Source organism: Priapulus caudatus, unplaced genomic scaffold (genome assembly GCF_000485595.1).
Source record: "Priapulus caudatus unplaced genomic scaffold, Priapulus_caudatus-5.0.1 Scaffold923, whole genome shotgun sequence".
Lineage (NCBI taxonomy): Eukaryota > Metazoa > Priapulida > Priapulimorpha > Priapulimorphida > Priapulidae > Priapulus > Priapulus caudatus.
This window is the reverse complement of record NW_014577984.1, coordinates 30,097-45,752: the sequence shown is the minus strand read 5'-3', so window position 1 is coordinate 45,752 and position 15,656 is coordinate 30,097. Positions and strand designations below refer to the sequence as shown.

General features: G+C 42.9%; 2 protein-coding genes across 2 annotated transcripts; both read right to left on the bottom strand.

Annotated features, from left to right (window-relative positions):
* Window positions 1–1,214: 1,214 nt before the first annotated feature.
* On the bottom strand, window positions 1,215–2,857 carry LOC106814420. The gene is made up of 2 exons (XM_014818734.1): window positions 1,401–2,857; window positions 1,215–1,305 (listed from the first exon to the last, which is right to left on the bottom strand). Exon 1 carries the CDS (start codon window positions 2,734–2,736, stop codon window positions 2,035–2,037), a length of 702 nt encoding a protein of 233 aa, XP_014674220.1. The 5' UTR covers window positions 2,737–2,857; the 3' UTR covers window positions 1,215–1,305; window positions 1,401–2,034.
* A 1,528-nt stretch (window positions 2,858–4,385) lies between these two features.
* On the bottom strand, window positions 4,386–7,303 carry LOC106814419. Its single transcript, XM_014818733.1, has 3 exons — window positions 5,532–7,303; window positions 5,205–5,339; window positions 4,386–5,066 (listed from the first exon to the last, which is right to left on the bottom strand). Exons 1-3 carry the CDS (start codon window positions 7,110–7,112, stop codon window positions 4,680–4,682), a joined length of 2,103 nt encoding a protein of 700 aa, XP_014674219.1. The 5' UTR covers window positions 7,113–7,303; the 3' UTR covers window positions 4,386–4,679.
* Between the last annotated feature and the right edge of the window lie 8,353 nt (window positions 7,304–15,656).

The window sequence follows — 15,656 nt, the reverse complement described above, 5'->3', positions numbered from 1 at the left end:
TGTGACCAGAGACATAGTTTCCAGTAAGTAATGTGTCTAAAATTCATAAACATTAATCATGTTAACTAAAAAATAACAAAAACAACAAAACAAGTTCTTATAAATTATTGCTCAAACATGACATTCACAACTGCCCTTATTTTCAAACCTGGGTAATGAAGCCTTAACTCTAATAAGATATTTTGCCAGTAGCATTTTTCTTTATGGCCTCTGGAGAACGTTTACAGCTAATGTTCACGTATGCCATCATTGAAACTTTATTATTCACGTATGTCATAATTTGATGGAAAATTTACTTTTCTTTTAGATTTTGTCATTATTGGATGTTTAAGAACAGAATTGCTGTATGGAATGGAGTGGGAATATGTTTTTTGCATGACACCGGGCACGTAACCCGCTGATCCTGATCCTGGCAACACTCCCTTTAAAACAATAACACTCAACATAATACCAAACATGGATAGTGTCTTCTCTAACATTCTAACTTGAACAATGAACAGATAAACAGTGCTTGAACCATTGAGCACCTGAACTAGTACTGAAGTAACCATATTACTGTACATGTTTGTTCTTAGCTCAGCATGGTAATTCAAAAGGTTGCCAGCTTTGTATGTAGGTTCGAATCCTACCGGAGGTATCAATTCAGTTGGACAAGTAGGGCAAAGAACCTCTTGGCCATCACAAAGCTGGTGACCCACCCTTGAATTGAACATGTTGAAAATAATGGTGAACACAGGAATTTGCAAAGATTTTGAGATTACACTGTACAATACATGAAAACCAGAAAAATCTCATATTGATCCTCTGTACCATACTTGAACATTGTCAGTTCATTACGCACCTAATGATGTGCTATCTTCAGAATGCCATGTTTCCTCTTAATATTTTTCATGACATCCTCACCTACTGACAAGACATGATGACCAGAGAACTGTAAGGTTCCATAAAAACCTTAGACTTGTATGTAAGTCGCACAGGGGAAGGAGGCGGGTACCCCATCAGCCCAAATCTGTTTAAAATTAATCAGACTTACAGTGTCGTCATCTAGGTGTTTCCTTGGGTCTTCAGTGCTCTGCGGACTACCACTAAGTAGTTGTTCAAGGCCTTCGACACCTGTAAAATAATTTGAAAACTTTTCATGGCTGTCAATTCCAAAGAAAATGCAGTCCTTGTAAATAATACAGTGTATCATACCTAACATTTCTGCATCCAATTCCTCCAGTAAACTTATGTTAAAGCTTATGTTCAGACTGTTGTCAGCTCCAGGATCTTCCTCATCAATATGAGATTCAGAGCGTTCAATCCCTGAAATACACAAAACAAAAATTATAGTTGATCAGACAAGCAGAGTCATTCAAAAACCTCTAATGACTTTAGACCATAAAAAATACAATATTTACCTTGTAGGCTATCCCAAAGTGCTTGTAATGGTATATCATGCGCATCATGTTGCTTATCAGCCTGATCATGTTGATCGGTATCGCTATCCTGTCCAAGCTCCTCGTCAACCATGCGAGTGGGATTTCGTTGAGCTGGAGGTACCTTCATGTTCAGCGTGCGAGGTTGCCATGGCAAAGTGTAGGGGACATTCTCGCATGGACCATCTCCTTCACAGCCGGGACAGAAGCAGCTCAAGAGCCGAGCAGCTATGACTCCAGGTTTGACGCCCTTCACTGCCTGTAATAGCCTTGTGCCCGCCACCGCGACGTTTACTTCACGGTCCTTTCTGTCTCTATTGACAGAACCAACTTCTACAAAGATATACTTCTGCCTTTGGGTGTGACAATCGGTCTTGGTCAGGTTTTCTTTGCAGAACTGAAATGCACTCCAGGCGTCATCAATATTTGCCTGGCGCGACAAAACAGCCCTTCTCAAAGCTGCCTTCACCACACCCGAGACACCATCTGACGGTCCCTTCCCATGACGACTGCCAAAGTAATGCCTCTCTTGCCTGACTCCTAGATCATCCTCACAAAAAGAAATGTCGGCAAATGGGAGTTTACTCTTATACTGGCAGCTACATCCGTCAGTAAATTAAATGAGCCTCTGCATTTGAACTTTCTGGTTCTCTCGCAAGTGGGTTACCGCTAGTTCGGTGAAGTGGTGTACAGCATTTCCGTCATGTACCAGGTCGTTGCTTATTATCACGATAGCTTCTTGTACTGCATGGTCTCCATGATCAGGACAGATGTACGTAGCGACTATTGGATGGATGGTCACTTGATCTTTAGCCCAATGAGCTGACTGCACCTCATCCTGCGATTGACAGCTGTAGTTCTCCGCAAAATCGAGGACAGCAATCACCGTGTTCTCAGGTGGGTCCTTCGTTACTTTCCGGTACATGTCATGCTGCCATGATGCCACGAACATATGACTAGCCAGAGACACGGTTTCATCTTTCAGCTCCCCTATAAAGCTCTCTACAGTTCCTGTCTTGGTCACAATGCACTTCTTGGATTTCTCTTTCCCATCATGCATGTACTTCTTGTTACACCACTTTCGCCATTTCACTGACTGACTCCCAGCATCTTCCAACAGGCCAGCAAATTTGTCATCAAGCAGCTTCACACCACAGTCATCACAGTTTCGACGGATACATGTCGGTTGGAAATACTTGTCATTCTCATTTTCCTTCGGGCACAGTGTTGCAGCAATGAGTTCATACTTGTCTGCAAGTTTGACTTCCTTGTGTCCATGGGTACATGCCAAATAATTCAGAGCTTGCAACTTTAGCATTATGTCTGTGCATATTTCACACAGACATTAGTTCAGCCTGGTCCGTCGAAGAAGAAGAACATCCGCTGACCTAAACCTCCGGAATACATCAAGGCTTAGCTTTGATGAAGGATGTCGAGCTTTCCAGATTGTATACGCCCTTGACACTGTCACCTCCATCTGATGGCGTGGCTTGAGATCTTTCTTCACAGATTTCCTCAAAGGCAGTTCTCGCGAAACCTCTGGACTATGATAGGTGTCAGGTCAGCAATGGCGGCTATTGTATCTGGAGTTGTTCCATCTTTTCTCACTCTACGTAGTGAACGTCGCGACTTGATTGCCTCTGGCTCGTAGCTTTGTAGCTGTGATAGGTAATTGGGTCGAGTTCCAAACAGCTTTGCGAGACGGTTTTGCTGGCGTTTGTATTTCTCACCAAGTATGGCAGTGAAGATTGTTCTCCGCTTAGCTTTACTCTTATCATCGGTTTTACCACGGAGGGTCTTCGCGTTTGCTTTCAAGCGCATGCACACATCAAGAGATAATTCTAGCTTTTCCTTGTTTTTACCAGTTAATCCTCTGCGATCGATTGCTGCCTTCTTTCTTGGTGAAATTCTACTCCCACTCTGTAGAGCATCTACTACTTCTGCATATTTATTGGCATCAGTTGGCATTATTTCCTTTACACGAGAAACAGCTTTCCTTTTCGTTGCAGGATTTTCATATCCAGGGATCGGGAATGGTGGTGGTGGGACGTCTTCATCATTGTCGTCAGCAGTTGGCTGAGCCGTCTCCGGAGCAGTCTTCTGTTGGCACTTCCGTTCCCGGTCCTTTTTCTTTATCCAAGCCGCTTTTTGGGGTTTCCGATTCATTCGACATTCCTTTTGCTTTTGTTTCCAGTATTCCCTCTGCTTCATTATACCCGCACGGGTCTTTATTGACTTCTTCTTTTTTCCTTTGGGTTGTGGTTCAGCAAGTTCTTTCTTCTTTCTGAAATATTTCGCTGTCCTTACTGTACCGCGTTCTCGATCCCTCTGTATTTGCTCTTCAGTTCGATTCATTCTTCTTCATCGCTGCCTCTCTGCTTCAGATGCTTTGAGCACAGCCCATGCTACTGGATCCTTTTTCAAACATTCTCTCTTCTTTCGCATAGACAAGGAGGAGGGCTTGACTCTTGAACTGCTCCCTGCGAGTGGAGATGATGGACCAGATGATATGGTTGAGGTGACATCGTTGTCCTGGATTTCATGTGTAGACCGACGCGACTGCGATCGCCGTTTAATCCCTAGGGGCACAGATGCCATCTATAAATGTGGAATAAAAAAAAATGTTTGTGACAAAAGCCTATCATGAATGACATGTTATTATTAATTATTTAAAGTTAGTACATTAAAGTGATTACGTCACAGTAAATAGTAAAAAAATATAAAAAATATTTTCACTTTTTCACAAAATATAAGTAATTCTGTTCACTTTTTATGGTTAAATTGCTGCATTATACTTCCTATTTTACTATATTGTTCGATGTGAACATGCACTCGTGACGCATGATACATAGCCCATAGCAAGCAATTAATGTTATTAACACTAAGGCCCCATAAAAAAAAAGTTAGTTTATCATCCTTGTCATCTAAAGAAAGTGATGAGGGAGGTGGGTTTTTTTTTCTTTTTTCTTTTTCCGAACACAAACACAAACATGGAATTAACAATAGAATAGTAAAGAAAGAGTACAAGTGGGCCCCGTGGGCACAAAAACAATCAAGACAAGTAGGCTAGACCACAGCACAGTATGATGGACTAGGCCTAGAGAAACTTCATGGGAATAATTTTAGTCTCAGGTAGTATTAATGTCGATGTCTCAAACTGTTGTGATTTAAATATCAAGGAACAACTTCATATTTCAAATGACTATACATGTATGAAAATTATGAAAAATTGTTGTCCCTCATTCTATCTCTGTGAAGAGTTTATAGTGTCCCCCCCGTCTCCCGAGCTGCAAACGCCTTGGTTCGTCTTTCATTAAATGTTTTACCAGCAGCCCTGCACCCTTCACACAACGGATAGTTCTTCTTGGCATCATAGTCACACAAATTATCATCTGTGCCACATTCAAAACACAGTGGTTCTTCTGGAAAGGAGGCATAATAGGGGATCTCCATGGGCGACATGCAGGTAAGTTTCTTGCTCATAAACACACGATTAAGAACTGAGTCATCTGGTAATTCATCAAGATCACTGAATGACGTTCCACATGAATAGATAAGTGTATCCATCTCTCGCTGAAGTTGGTCACGATCATCCCTTTTGAGAGCCTTCTTGCTATATAGACACCGCCAACGCTGACATTCGTCACACTGAAAATGGAAAAGATGAAATGAATTCATACAGAAAGTGTTAATAGGTAGTTTGATAAGCATTTAAGTATTTGGAAACACTTTTCAAACATTTGCAGGTATTTTATTGTTGAAGTTTACAAAAAATCATGAACAGACCTGGATGACACTTTTGGTGTTCTTTGCATATTGCGAACTGGGTGGAAATGGCATCCCATGATTCTTTTCACCTCGTCTGTGAATCTTGGATGGCAGGAACAATTCTTCATCTGTGTGTTTTTTACCATATATCTCCTGTAGAAATAGAATAGAAAGCAAAATCATGAATATATACTGGTCAAATGTGGAATTTTTTTAATGTCCTCCGTTTGTTAAACTGATGAAAGGAAGTGTACACTCAATCAAAGTACATTTTAAGGATACTGCCAGTAAAAGAATCTAGCAGGCTATAGAATTTCAATACACCTCTGTCATCCTTTGTCATACCTGGAAATTCATGTACTTGTCGGCTTCTGTTGGAGATGCAGTCGGATCTGGAAGGTGGTGAAGGTCATGGAAGATCTCCTCCGGCAGACTGGGCTTGCCACAAACACAATCTGCATCACCACAACGCTTTATGCTAAACATGTAATGTCTTTCAAGACAATGTTTCTTAATGAAATCCAGTATTAATCTTCCAGGCTTCACAGTTTTTTTAGAATCAGTCAACACAGATGCATCAAAGTCCGGGTCTATTCGGGTAAGGGTTTGAGCAAGAGCAGAGATATCATCCCGTGACGCTGCTTGAAAAGGCCGCAGTGGTTCATCCTTCAGCTTCAAACGTGAGAAAACATCACCTAGCAGATCTTTGACTGGCTGGACTGCATCCAGTACCTCCTGTCTGATTTGTGGCAAAATAGATTCTAGGTTACGTATGGCCCCAAGGTTCCCAGCATTTTTTAGTTTATCTTCACATGAAGCAGTTTTCTGGCGCATCAACCCCACCCCCTGGAGTCCAATGTTCAGAATAGACATACAACGCTCAGCTGGGTTCTTCCAACTGTGTTTAGGAGGAGTTTGAACACTGCTGAGCGCATCTAAATTTCTGTCTAAGAAGTAGGCAATGTTCGCCAGTTTGTTGCGCATGTGGCGAACGTTGTGATCGGGTCCTCCATCGTGATAATGACATTCAATTGGGTTGTCACGCGGTACAGTAGCACTATATTCAGCCAGATGCCTCAGACAGGATGATGCTTCAAATGCATTTTCCTTCAAGCCAACGTAGACTACACCTCTATAGAAACTTCCCATCATACTGTCTGGGATCTCAACTTTGAAGGAGACAGATGGGGAGAGAGAAAACTTCGTAAAGTCGTGATCTGCTACTTCAAATGTCTGATCTTTGGCAACTAAAACTTGTTTGCCCCGTTCAACCGCAGACACTGGTAGTCCTGGTTCGCCTACTTTAATAGTGTGTTTATCATCCTGACATATGAGGGAAGTGTAGTTATGGAATCGGACACAGAATTCTTTCTGGTATCTGAACATCGCTGATGCATAATACTGGTCAATGTGGTTCTCTCTCATCTGTCGCGCCATGATCATATACTTAACTCGAATGCGACCAGTGTACCTCTTAGAAGCAGCAGACCCTGGACGTCTTGGCCAGAATTGCCAGCGAAGCCATTGTAGGGAAGGGATAGCAATATCAGGGGGGCAGGTCTTGATCACTTGATCATAAAAATCGGTTGCATTCAAGGCAGTGGCCATGTGGGTAACCACCTCGCCTTCAATGACATCATCATGCCTACGATCGGAGACGGAAGTTTCAACACAGCTAGCAAGGTACTGCTGACAGCGTTCAAGGAAAGGAAGGTAAGTTTCAGGTCGACCATTGTTCACCCTCAGGTCCCATACAAGAGTCTCGTCTTCATCATCAATGAACTGTGCCAATCTCGCATCTATCTCAGCTTCGTGGGTGTTTGCCGCGCTGGAGACATCGCCAGTCAAGGTCTTGAACATGTTCCTGAGAAGAGCTGGGTTAACTGCACTGACTCGGCCAAAAGTGTCCAGAAATGTTCTTCTCATGGACCTCGTGAAATACTTCGGGAAATCTGCTTTCAGGGCATTACTCACTTCATCATTCTTTTGTAGAAGAAATGTCTCGCTGTCGTCGTCATTAAATTTCCACACAAAATGAAGGTGTTCCCTACAGCTAGTGTAAGAGAAGCGTACGGTCTTGAATGGAAACACCAAACCATTAATAAATTCGTACCTCCTCCTTGCATCAGTGGGTGCAAAATCATTGAGAAACAGAGGAGTATAGGCAGAAGCATTCAGCAGGCAATCATGGAGTGCTCCCGTACTGAGCTTTCAGGGTCTGGCCATATCTGCTTACGACTGTAGACTTCCCATTTCATACTACATCTGTGGCGTCTGACCTTCCTCTTGTGTTCATAGTATGGTGTTTATTTTGCCTGTCAAGATACTCGGATGCAGCACGAAGGTTATCTGCTAACCTTAACAAGTTCTCCTTCACAGGGACCCAAGGAGATGGCGATTTATCCGCAGGTAGGTACTTCCACACAACCTAAACAAACGCAGAAGACTTCTTAGAAGGAGAGGATGAAGGCAGATGTGTGCTTTCCCTCTTGCGATGCTTGTGTGTTTCGGGCTTGTTTAAATCCGTTGAATTTGGCAAACATGGCAGGGACGGGATGGCTCGTTCCTTAAGGAGTTTCGTGATGGCGCATATAAACCACAGAACGCCTGAAATAATGTTTTACAATTCCTTGCAAGCGTTGCAACTGACTGCTGAGACCAACCTAACTTGTTATATTTCAGCCAATCAATGATGCTGTGTCTCAAGCTGTGTTTCAAGTTTTATTGACCTTTTTCTCGGTACCAAGTTTTTTTGAGTAGCGGAAGCCATAAGAACATTGGAAAGCAGATCTTCAAAGCGGGCTGGGTAGACGTGCCTTTCTCCAAAATCATTGGCCATGTTGGGTTCAACATAAGAAGGTGATGTAAATCCCTGCAGAAATTGCATCAGATATCAGCGTGCTGGGTCAACTTCAATGGACTGTTCTTCTTTGGATTTTCCAATTTTAGCAACAACTCAGAAAAGAAATGAGTATACAATGCCATGGTGGAAAGGATAGCTTTAGGCTAGTGTCATGGTGAAAAAATCCAAATGAATAAATTGGTAAGGAGAAGGGTTAATAAATTTGTAAGCTGATGATCGATTGGGTATAACTATATGTTTATATCCGCGCTTAGCCAGTATAGGGCATTAGGACACGGTCACAGTTGCGATGAGCTCAGCTTGAGTTGTTTTATAAAATTTAAATCTCATAGTTCAAAATAAAAACTGGAGGATCATATATTCCGGGACACACTGTAGCCCAAAACCGATAGTGGCTCACTTTTGATAGGCCGTCCGACCTCCCAGTCCATATTGGAAACAAGACTCAATCAGTGAGAGGGAAAGCACAGCACTGAAATTCCATAATTTATGCGTCAATCTGCCAGACACGTGGGAACATCACCTTCCCGCGTAAACCATGCAGAGCCGCAAAGGTCAGAATGCATAGCGACGCTATTCAATGCAGTTAACGTCAACGACGATGAGGTTGATCGTGCGTCATCACGGCTGATGCAAGTAAACAACTTCTTTCCTAGACTTATGAAGTTATATCGCATACTAAAACTGCGCTCGCTACGTCGGCGTGATATCGCCATTCGATTACACTATCCAGTAACTCGCGGCCCGATACGCGGCTAGCGTGTTAGCAGGACGATCGCGAAAACTGATCCGGCTGGTGAACACGATGGCTCGCCGGGTGCATGGCATTAATGACATTGTATAGTGGTTCTCGGAAAAAAAAGAGATCCCTGATATCCTTCAGGTCCTCATACGTATGTCAAGCCCGGCTCATGGCCATGCGTTCCCCGATCAACATTTTTTGACGAACTCGCCGCCGAAAATGTCACTCATAGTGACAGCAGGCGGGAAAGATGCCCGTACACGCTTCAAAACTCGTACTTTGTGACAATTTGTAAAATACACGAACGGCAACGGTTTGCAGTTGGACAGGAGTCCTGGCTTGCGCACTGCAGCTTTCGATGACCGTCTTGACAACGCTGAGCAGTGTCATAATACGGTAGTATTCAGTGAGTACCGAATAGCATCTCTTTGTAATATGTATTGGTACAAAAGATGCTATTATGGACGTTAGAAGAGTAGAAGAGTTATCATAGTATACTAGACCTTGCGCATCGCAATATCTAACCGTCAAGATAAGATAACAGCAAATTATGTGTAATAGATAGCTTTGGCGTCAGAAGTCATAGCATGCTAGTGAACTAGCTGATTAGTGTTCTATTAGTAGACGAAGTTGATGTGTGATTGTGGGTGTTGTGCTGCGAGTAGCTGCGGGTAGCGCAGAATGCCAGGGTACTTTTTAAAGAGACATGAGTGTGTCAAAGAAGTGACGCTCAGTAGCTCAGACTAGTTGCGTGCTGCGTAAGGCGTGATGTATATTGTGGGATGTATGTTGTGATATTGTTAATGTCAAGAAGTCGACTAGACATCTTAACGAATGAATTAGGCTTGAAAAACGGGGTGTGTGAATACCAACACCGGGTTATATGCCTGAATTAAAATATAGAAAAATTAAAGTGATGCCGGCGCGGCAAAAGTGATGCGGGGCGGCGGAAATTGATAAACTAACCATCTTTTTTGATGGGGCTTAAGTATCATCATCGATTCCAGGGTTTTTTTTTGATTTTTAACTAGCTGAGAAGCAATTTATCAGGCTAAGATTTGACGATAGTTGTCTCCGTTAGTTAAATTATACATTAGAAAAACTTTGGTTGGGTGATGTGGTGATAGTGTCGATTGTTAAGGTAGACTGTTAGTTGGAGGACGAAGTGAATGAAGAGATTGCAGAGGACGAAGAGATGCCAGTTGTGAGGTGTTTCTGTTCAGATGCATTGATGTCTTGGCTCGGGTAAGAGGCGGTGTGCGGCATAGAGTAATCGGACATACGTTGAATAAGAATTGTTCAAATTATGTAATGGTGGGAGAATAAAAGACTGACAAAACCAGTGGCTTTTTCTGTGTGGGGGTGTAGGTGGTAGGTGTGTGTTGCTGCTGTGTGTATGCGGCTCGTTCGATGCTAGTCAGTCGTGTGGTATGTCAGTGTGTCTGAGTGGTTGTGGTCGGATTTCGCCAAGGACCATTGCTGTCTCGCTCGTGACACTAGTAACGCAAAGATATCGAAGGTCTGAATGGATATGGATACGGCTTACTATATACAGAGATTACAGCATTAAATGTCTTGTCTGCTATTCTTGGATACTTTGCGAAGTAGCAGCGATAGTGGGTGAAATACAAAATTCCTATCATAACTAATTTATGACGTTTCGTGCTAATAATGGCCTATTGCGAGAGATCAAATTGCTTACGTGACGAGTTAAATCATGCTAATTTGCCTGTTCTCAACGATAGGGCATCGCTCGCAGAATCGATGTACTCGCAATTCGCTCTTGCACCCGACAATGTGTAGATTGACTAGAGGTTCCTGTTAATATATGTTAGTTAGAGGCCAGTCTAGCTAACTCCTTCGCTCTCGGGGACTACGAATTGATGAGGTGCGCAGCACGAACTTACGAGCATAGTTTTTGGATGTAGCATTCTGTAATGAGTACTCATTTACGCCCTCTTTCGCTATCAATAAATCTCACACGTGTGTATGAGTATATAAAGGATACTTCTTACTCTATAGGATTTATATATATTCTGTATATTAGCAGACTCTACGGTGCCTTTCGCACATTGCCGTCTGGGAGTACCAGAGCTTTGTCAAACGTAGTGTCGTACGCTGGCCAAGGTACTCTTAGCGCAGGTGGATACGTTCTTACGGCTGTTCTATGGAATCTCTACATTGTACAGTGTGTTCTTATCATAGTGTCGGTACTTACTGTGTGCTCTCTCAGAGATGCATTTCCCGATAAAAAGGAAAAATTGTGTAGATATGCTGGGGTTAGCTATCTGCAATGCCTACTCTGGTTAGTTGAATACAACTTGGTTGAATAACTCTGGGCTCTGTATGCAGTAGTTTCATCTCGCTGGGCTAACTGATATTCTACAACGTCCGCTTCTTCGCTCGCTATACAAGCGCGTAGACTGTATTACATCAGCCACCTCGTACTAGTTCTCCCGACTGTTAGCCTGTAGTACGTGATATTACCCTGACTTGCTAAAATGTTAGAATGCGTTAATTATACCTCTGCAGAAAAAGCAGGGTTTGATGGCACTTTGAATTCTAAATTCTCGTGAACCAAAATTGTGGTAGATGATTAATTCTTACAGTCACGCGTTATTTAGAAAAAACCTAGGTTAAATCTGCGACGCGGTAGCACCAGATCCTTAGCATTATACTGTGGAGCTATATTATTAGGGTCGGTCAGTTGTTGCTACGTATGACAGATTCTTGTAGCGCGCGCTCAAACTACGAATGAGAACATTCTAGGAGTCCATCAGATTTTCGTGATTCACTCGCCGATAACGCATACCTTTATTGTCGAAGGAACATTAGTGCGGGGAACACAACCGTTAAAAAAAATCGCCGCAGCAAAATTGGATATCTCACTCGCCAAAATTTCATTGACGAATAAAATTTTAGAGGCTCCCCTGTGGTAGTCGTTGCGGAGAGCGCGATTACAAATCGCTGCGGGATCTTACGACGGCTCGCTGGGTCGCAGCGCGTTGGCTCTCGCTCCTCTCACGCGCCGCGGCGCCGTGCGCGCTCCGTTTCGCCAACCTTTCCCTTACTTCCCGTTCTATCACTCCTCTCCGTTCTCTCCCTCTCCCCAGCCTCCCTCCCTCTCCTCCCAGATCAGATTCCACCGGCAAACACCACTCTAACAAATGCGCTTGAAAGTGATGTCGCACTTCATTTAGGTACTCTGACGATAAAATAAATGACCATACGATTCGTAGATTTTTGACACTAAAATACCAACGTTATGTGGACCACTAATTACTTGCACCATCAGCACAGGATTCACAATTATGCAAAACCATCTGTTTCGGCCATCATCTCAATAAAAGTCTTCAAATCGGTACTCTAGGCCTATTAACATGGGTTTATGAATACACCGATTCTTGACGAAAACATGATTCAGATCTCTAGGGACGGCTCCAACCGGGACCGTACTTTAGAAGGAATAGCCGTAGCACGATAAAACTGACTAAAAGAAATTTCATTTACTCCTCCAAGTGGATCAAATCGCATTTCGCGTAGAGATGAACAGTAATCCTGGGCACATCTTACTGTTCGTCAGCCTTTTGAATCGACGCCTTGTTTCCAATCTGCTGAGTTTGGGTGACGAGTTGTCCACCACTCTGTTCGGTATCTGTATGCACGGGTATGGGTCTTACATTGTTGGCGCCATGATTCTCAGCCTCACAACAGGATCGATTAGAGGGAACGACAGTAGGTTATCATTCCTCTATCTTGAGGGCTCTTTGTATGCAATATGGAGGCCTCCTCTACTTAGACAACTCGGCTCAGTAGTCTTCGTTCCATATCACGCGAGTCCGTCTCGGCCGGACGTCAGGTACATTGGCCAGTTCGTCACAGCTTCAGTTCGCATAGGCTTTGCTGCATCGTTAGTGTTGCACCTTTGATCGAGGATTCTGTTTTCTGTGCTGCACCGGTACTAGGGGAGATCGTCAGCATCCAGCGAGACTACAAGCACCGAGTTGGACGCATGGAACATGGCACTCTCTATAGCGGGGTGTGCTTTTGTCTGTAGCTTACCACGTCTTCGTCGCAAACGCGACGCGATATTAATGCCAGCTATTTAAGGCCGACTTGTCTAGTTCAGGCCAAGTATTAATGAAAGTCCGTTCTCTAGCTACACCAATCTCGATCACGTAATCGTTGGGGTGGACGGGATTTCTCGCGTGCCACACTGATAACACTCGTGGACGACAACTCCCCTGGCACTCAGTAACCGAAGGTTATCGACTCTTCCCTTCAAGCGCATCACACCTATCAAACCTTGGCCATACTCTCGTTGCCAATGTTCGTGCACCATGCTTGCAGATTATTCACATGCCCATGCGGTGGCTCCTAACTTCTTTTCTATCCTTGCGTGTTGAGTCTTTCTAGAATGGAACTAACACGGATGGGTGATTGACGCCTTCATTTTTGATCTGCCCGTTTCATAAATTCGCAGCGAGTAGATGTGAAGGAGCCACTTGTTTGACAGGCACTGTACATCGCTGCCTTCTCCTGGCGACGGTCACGATTCGTTGGATGTAGTCACAAGAGGTGCAGGAGAGGTGCCACGCTGTTGCAGTACTTTTGGGAAGGGATGCCATGATACAACTCCCTTCTAAATAAGAAACAAGGTCTCCATCTTGTCTCGTCACTTTATTAGAGAGAATCGGCTGTGAAGGACATACTAAACAAGTAATTGCACAGATTGCAACGCGTCGTTCGGGCGTGCTTACAATCCTCTCTGGTTCCAGTTCCGATCGCGCATGCGCGCTGGTACAAGGGACCATCTATTATGCAGGAGCGCCGTATAGTACAATGTTCTCTACCATCCATCTTTCCCCATGTGCTTCCTCCAGTTTCCGCTGCATCTGCGAGGTACTGTTCCCCTTGCTGCGATGTCGCAACATTAGTATCACCTTCCGATCAGCAGCAAGCCTCTGGGTCAACATGCAGGGAAACGCGCGTTGATGTGCCACATCCATTTGACAAACTATGGAATATGACCACGCCAGCACCTTTCGAAGACATTTATCACATGCAAGATATTCCGTCGTGAGATAATAATGTCTGTCTACGTCCAGAACTTTGCGAATGTGTTTATACATCTCACTGTAATGCATCTGCCCTGTACAACCATGCGAGCATTTTAACTTGTACTGCTAGAATTTCACTGGGCAACACAGACAGATGTCGTGTTCAAAGAATTTCTCAGCATTCGGTGCTGTGTCCTGTTGTTTCACTTCCGGCTTTCGGATCCACATCGTAGAGACCTTTGACCAGTCACAGTAGGCCTGGTTTTTTTTCCTTGTGAAGAAGGCCTTAGAAACCCACTCGTGGTACTCAGGAGGTAACGATTTCCTCCACTCCGCAGGCAGAGGCACAGTTTTTGTTTGGTCTGAGTTACGGACAGTAACATGTCCAGGCTTTGGTGCTGGTATTGAATGTCGTGTAGCACGATTGGATACCAACGGTTGAGGTTGAGCTAAAATATAAAGATATAAAGATATTTTACTTCAATAACCTCATCTATATTAGGTACACAAGGGTCTCTTTATTGATAACTGGGTTCAACTGACGGAGTTATACTTTACCAAGATTGATTAATATTGGATTTAATATTAGACTGCAGATAATTAATAAGATATACAACATGAAGCGAAGAATGCACATAATACAGTAGGATTATACTAATTTAAATGAGAATAATATATATACGCTATCATAACCTATGTAAATAGTGAAAGACACCTATATGAAAAGCTAGCACCAGGCAAATAAAAATAATTATGCTCCCAATCATATATGGCAAGACAGCATTTTAGGGGATTCATGTTGTTTTCATACAACTATCCAGATGGTTAGTTAAAGGATTAGGCTATAAATTCAAATCAAAGTTATTGACCAGGTTCCCAAAACCCAAGATTACCATGTGCATTGGAATTTATTGAGCTAGTAAATAAAGAATTATAATAAATAGCAGGACTACATGCCAAGCACAATTACTCCATTGATGATTAACTATAAGTGCAATGATAAGAACCAGACTTCTAATGCTATATAGGTAACACGGAATAACAGGGCTGCCCCATGTAACTACCCGTACCACACATTTCACATCACATCAACCACTGATTTATACTTACATAAAAATTACTGTAACGAAAAAGTGACAATTTGTTATTATGAGATCATCTGACTTTAGATCTTTTATATGAATCCAAGATTTTTAAGCATAAATAACGGGTAGTTGCAAAATATTGTACATTCACTTACGAGGTTTTTCATGTAGCGGACTCCCAGAACCGGCGGCAGCAGGAGGCTCGGGTATCGTCAACATTGATGGCTCAGCTGTTCGGTTCGCGAGATCAGTCACAGTCACGGCTTCAACACGCAGAGCTAAAATAGAACGATTACCTGGTGCGGGAGGGATTACACAACAGATGTACGTCCAGGTTAATGTATCGTGGTTTATTTATAAACTACTATTCAATTCTGAAAAATAACTATAATGATTTTCAGTTCTTTGCTGACTCTAAATAGTACAATGATTCGAATAATTACAGTTTAAATTCACAGCTAGCATACAAATGACATCGTACAGTTAAATTCACATGTTAAATTTTACCATAGAAAATTCGTGACGTAATCACTTTAAGTAGACATGTTAGTATTATTATTACGAATGCCCTTATTTCTGTGATTCATGCCATTCTGGCCCCGAAAGGTGCTGCGGCATTAGAGTAAATCTGACATACGTGAATAAAATTGTCAAAATTAGCGTCTGTGAATAAAAACTACAAACCAGAGCATGCTTGACCCCCACACATTGGATTCACTT

Bases quoted from the DNA above. Each gene is read 5' to 3' on its own strand.
- LOC106814419 (XM_014818733.1), bottom strand. From the start codon at position 7,112: ATGAGAAGAACATTTCTGGACACTTTTGGCCGAGTCAGTGCAGTTAAC. The intron at 5,340-5,531 runs GTATGACAAAGG...CTATTTCTACAG, and splicing joins ACAAGTACATGAATTTCCAG to GAGATATATGGTAAAAAACA. The intron at 5,067-5,204 runs GTCTGTTCATGA...TTCCATTTTCAG, and splicing joins ACACCAAAAGTGTCATCCAG to TGTGACGAATGTCAGCGTTG.
- LOC106814420 (XM_014818734.1), bottom strand. From the start codon at position 2,736: ATGCTAAAGTTGCAAGCTCTGAATTATTTGGCATGTACCCATGGACAC.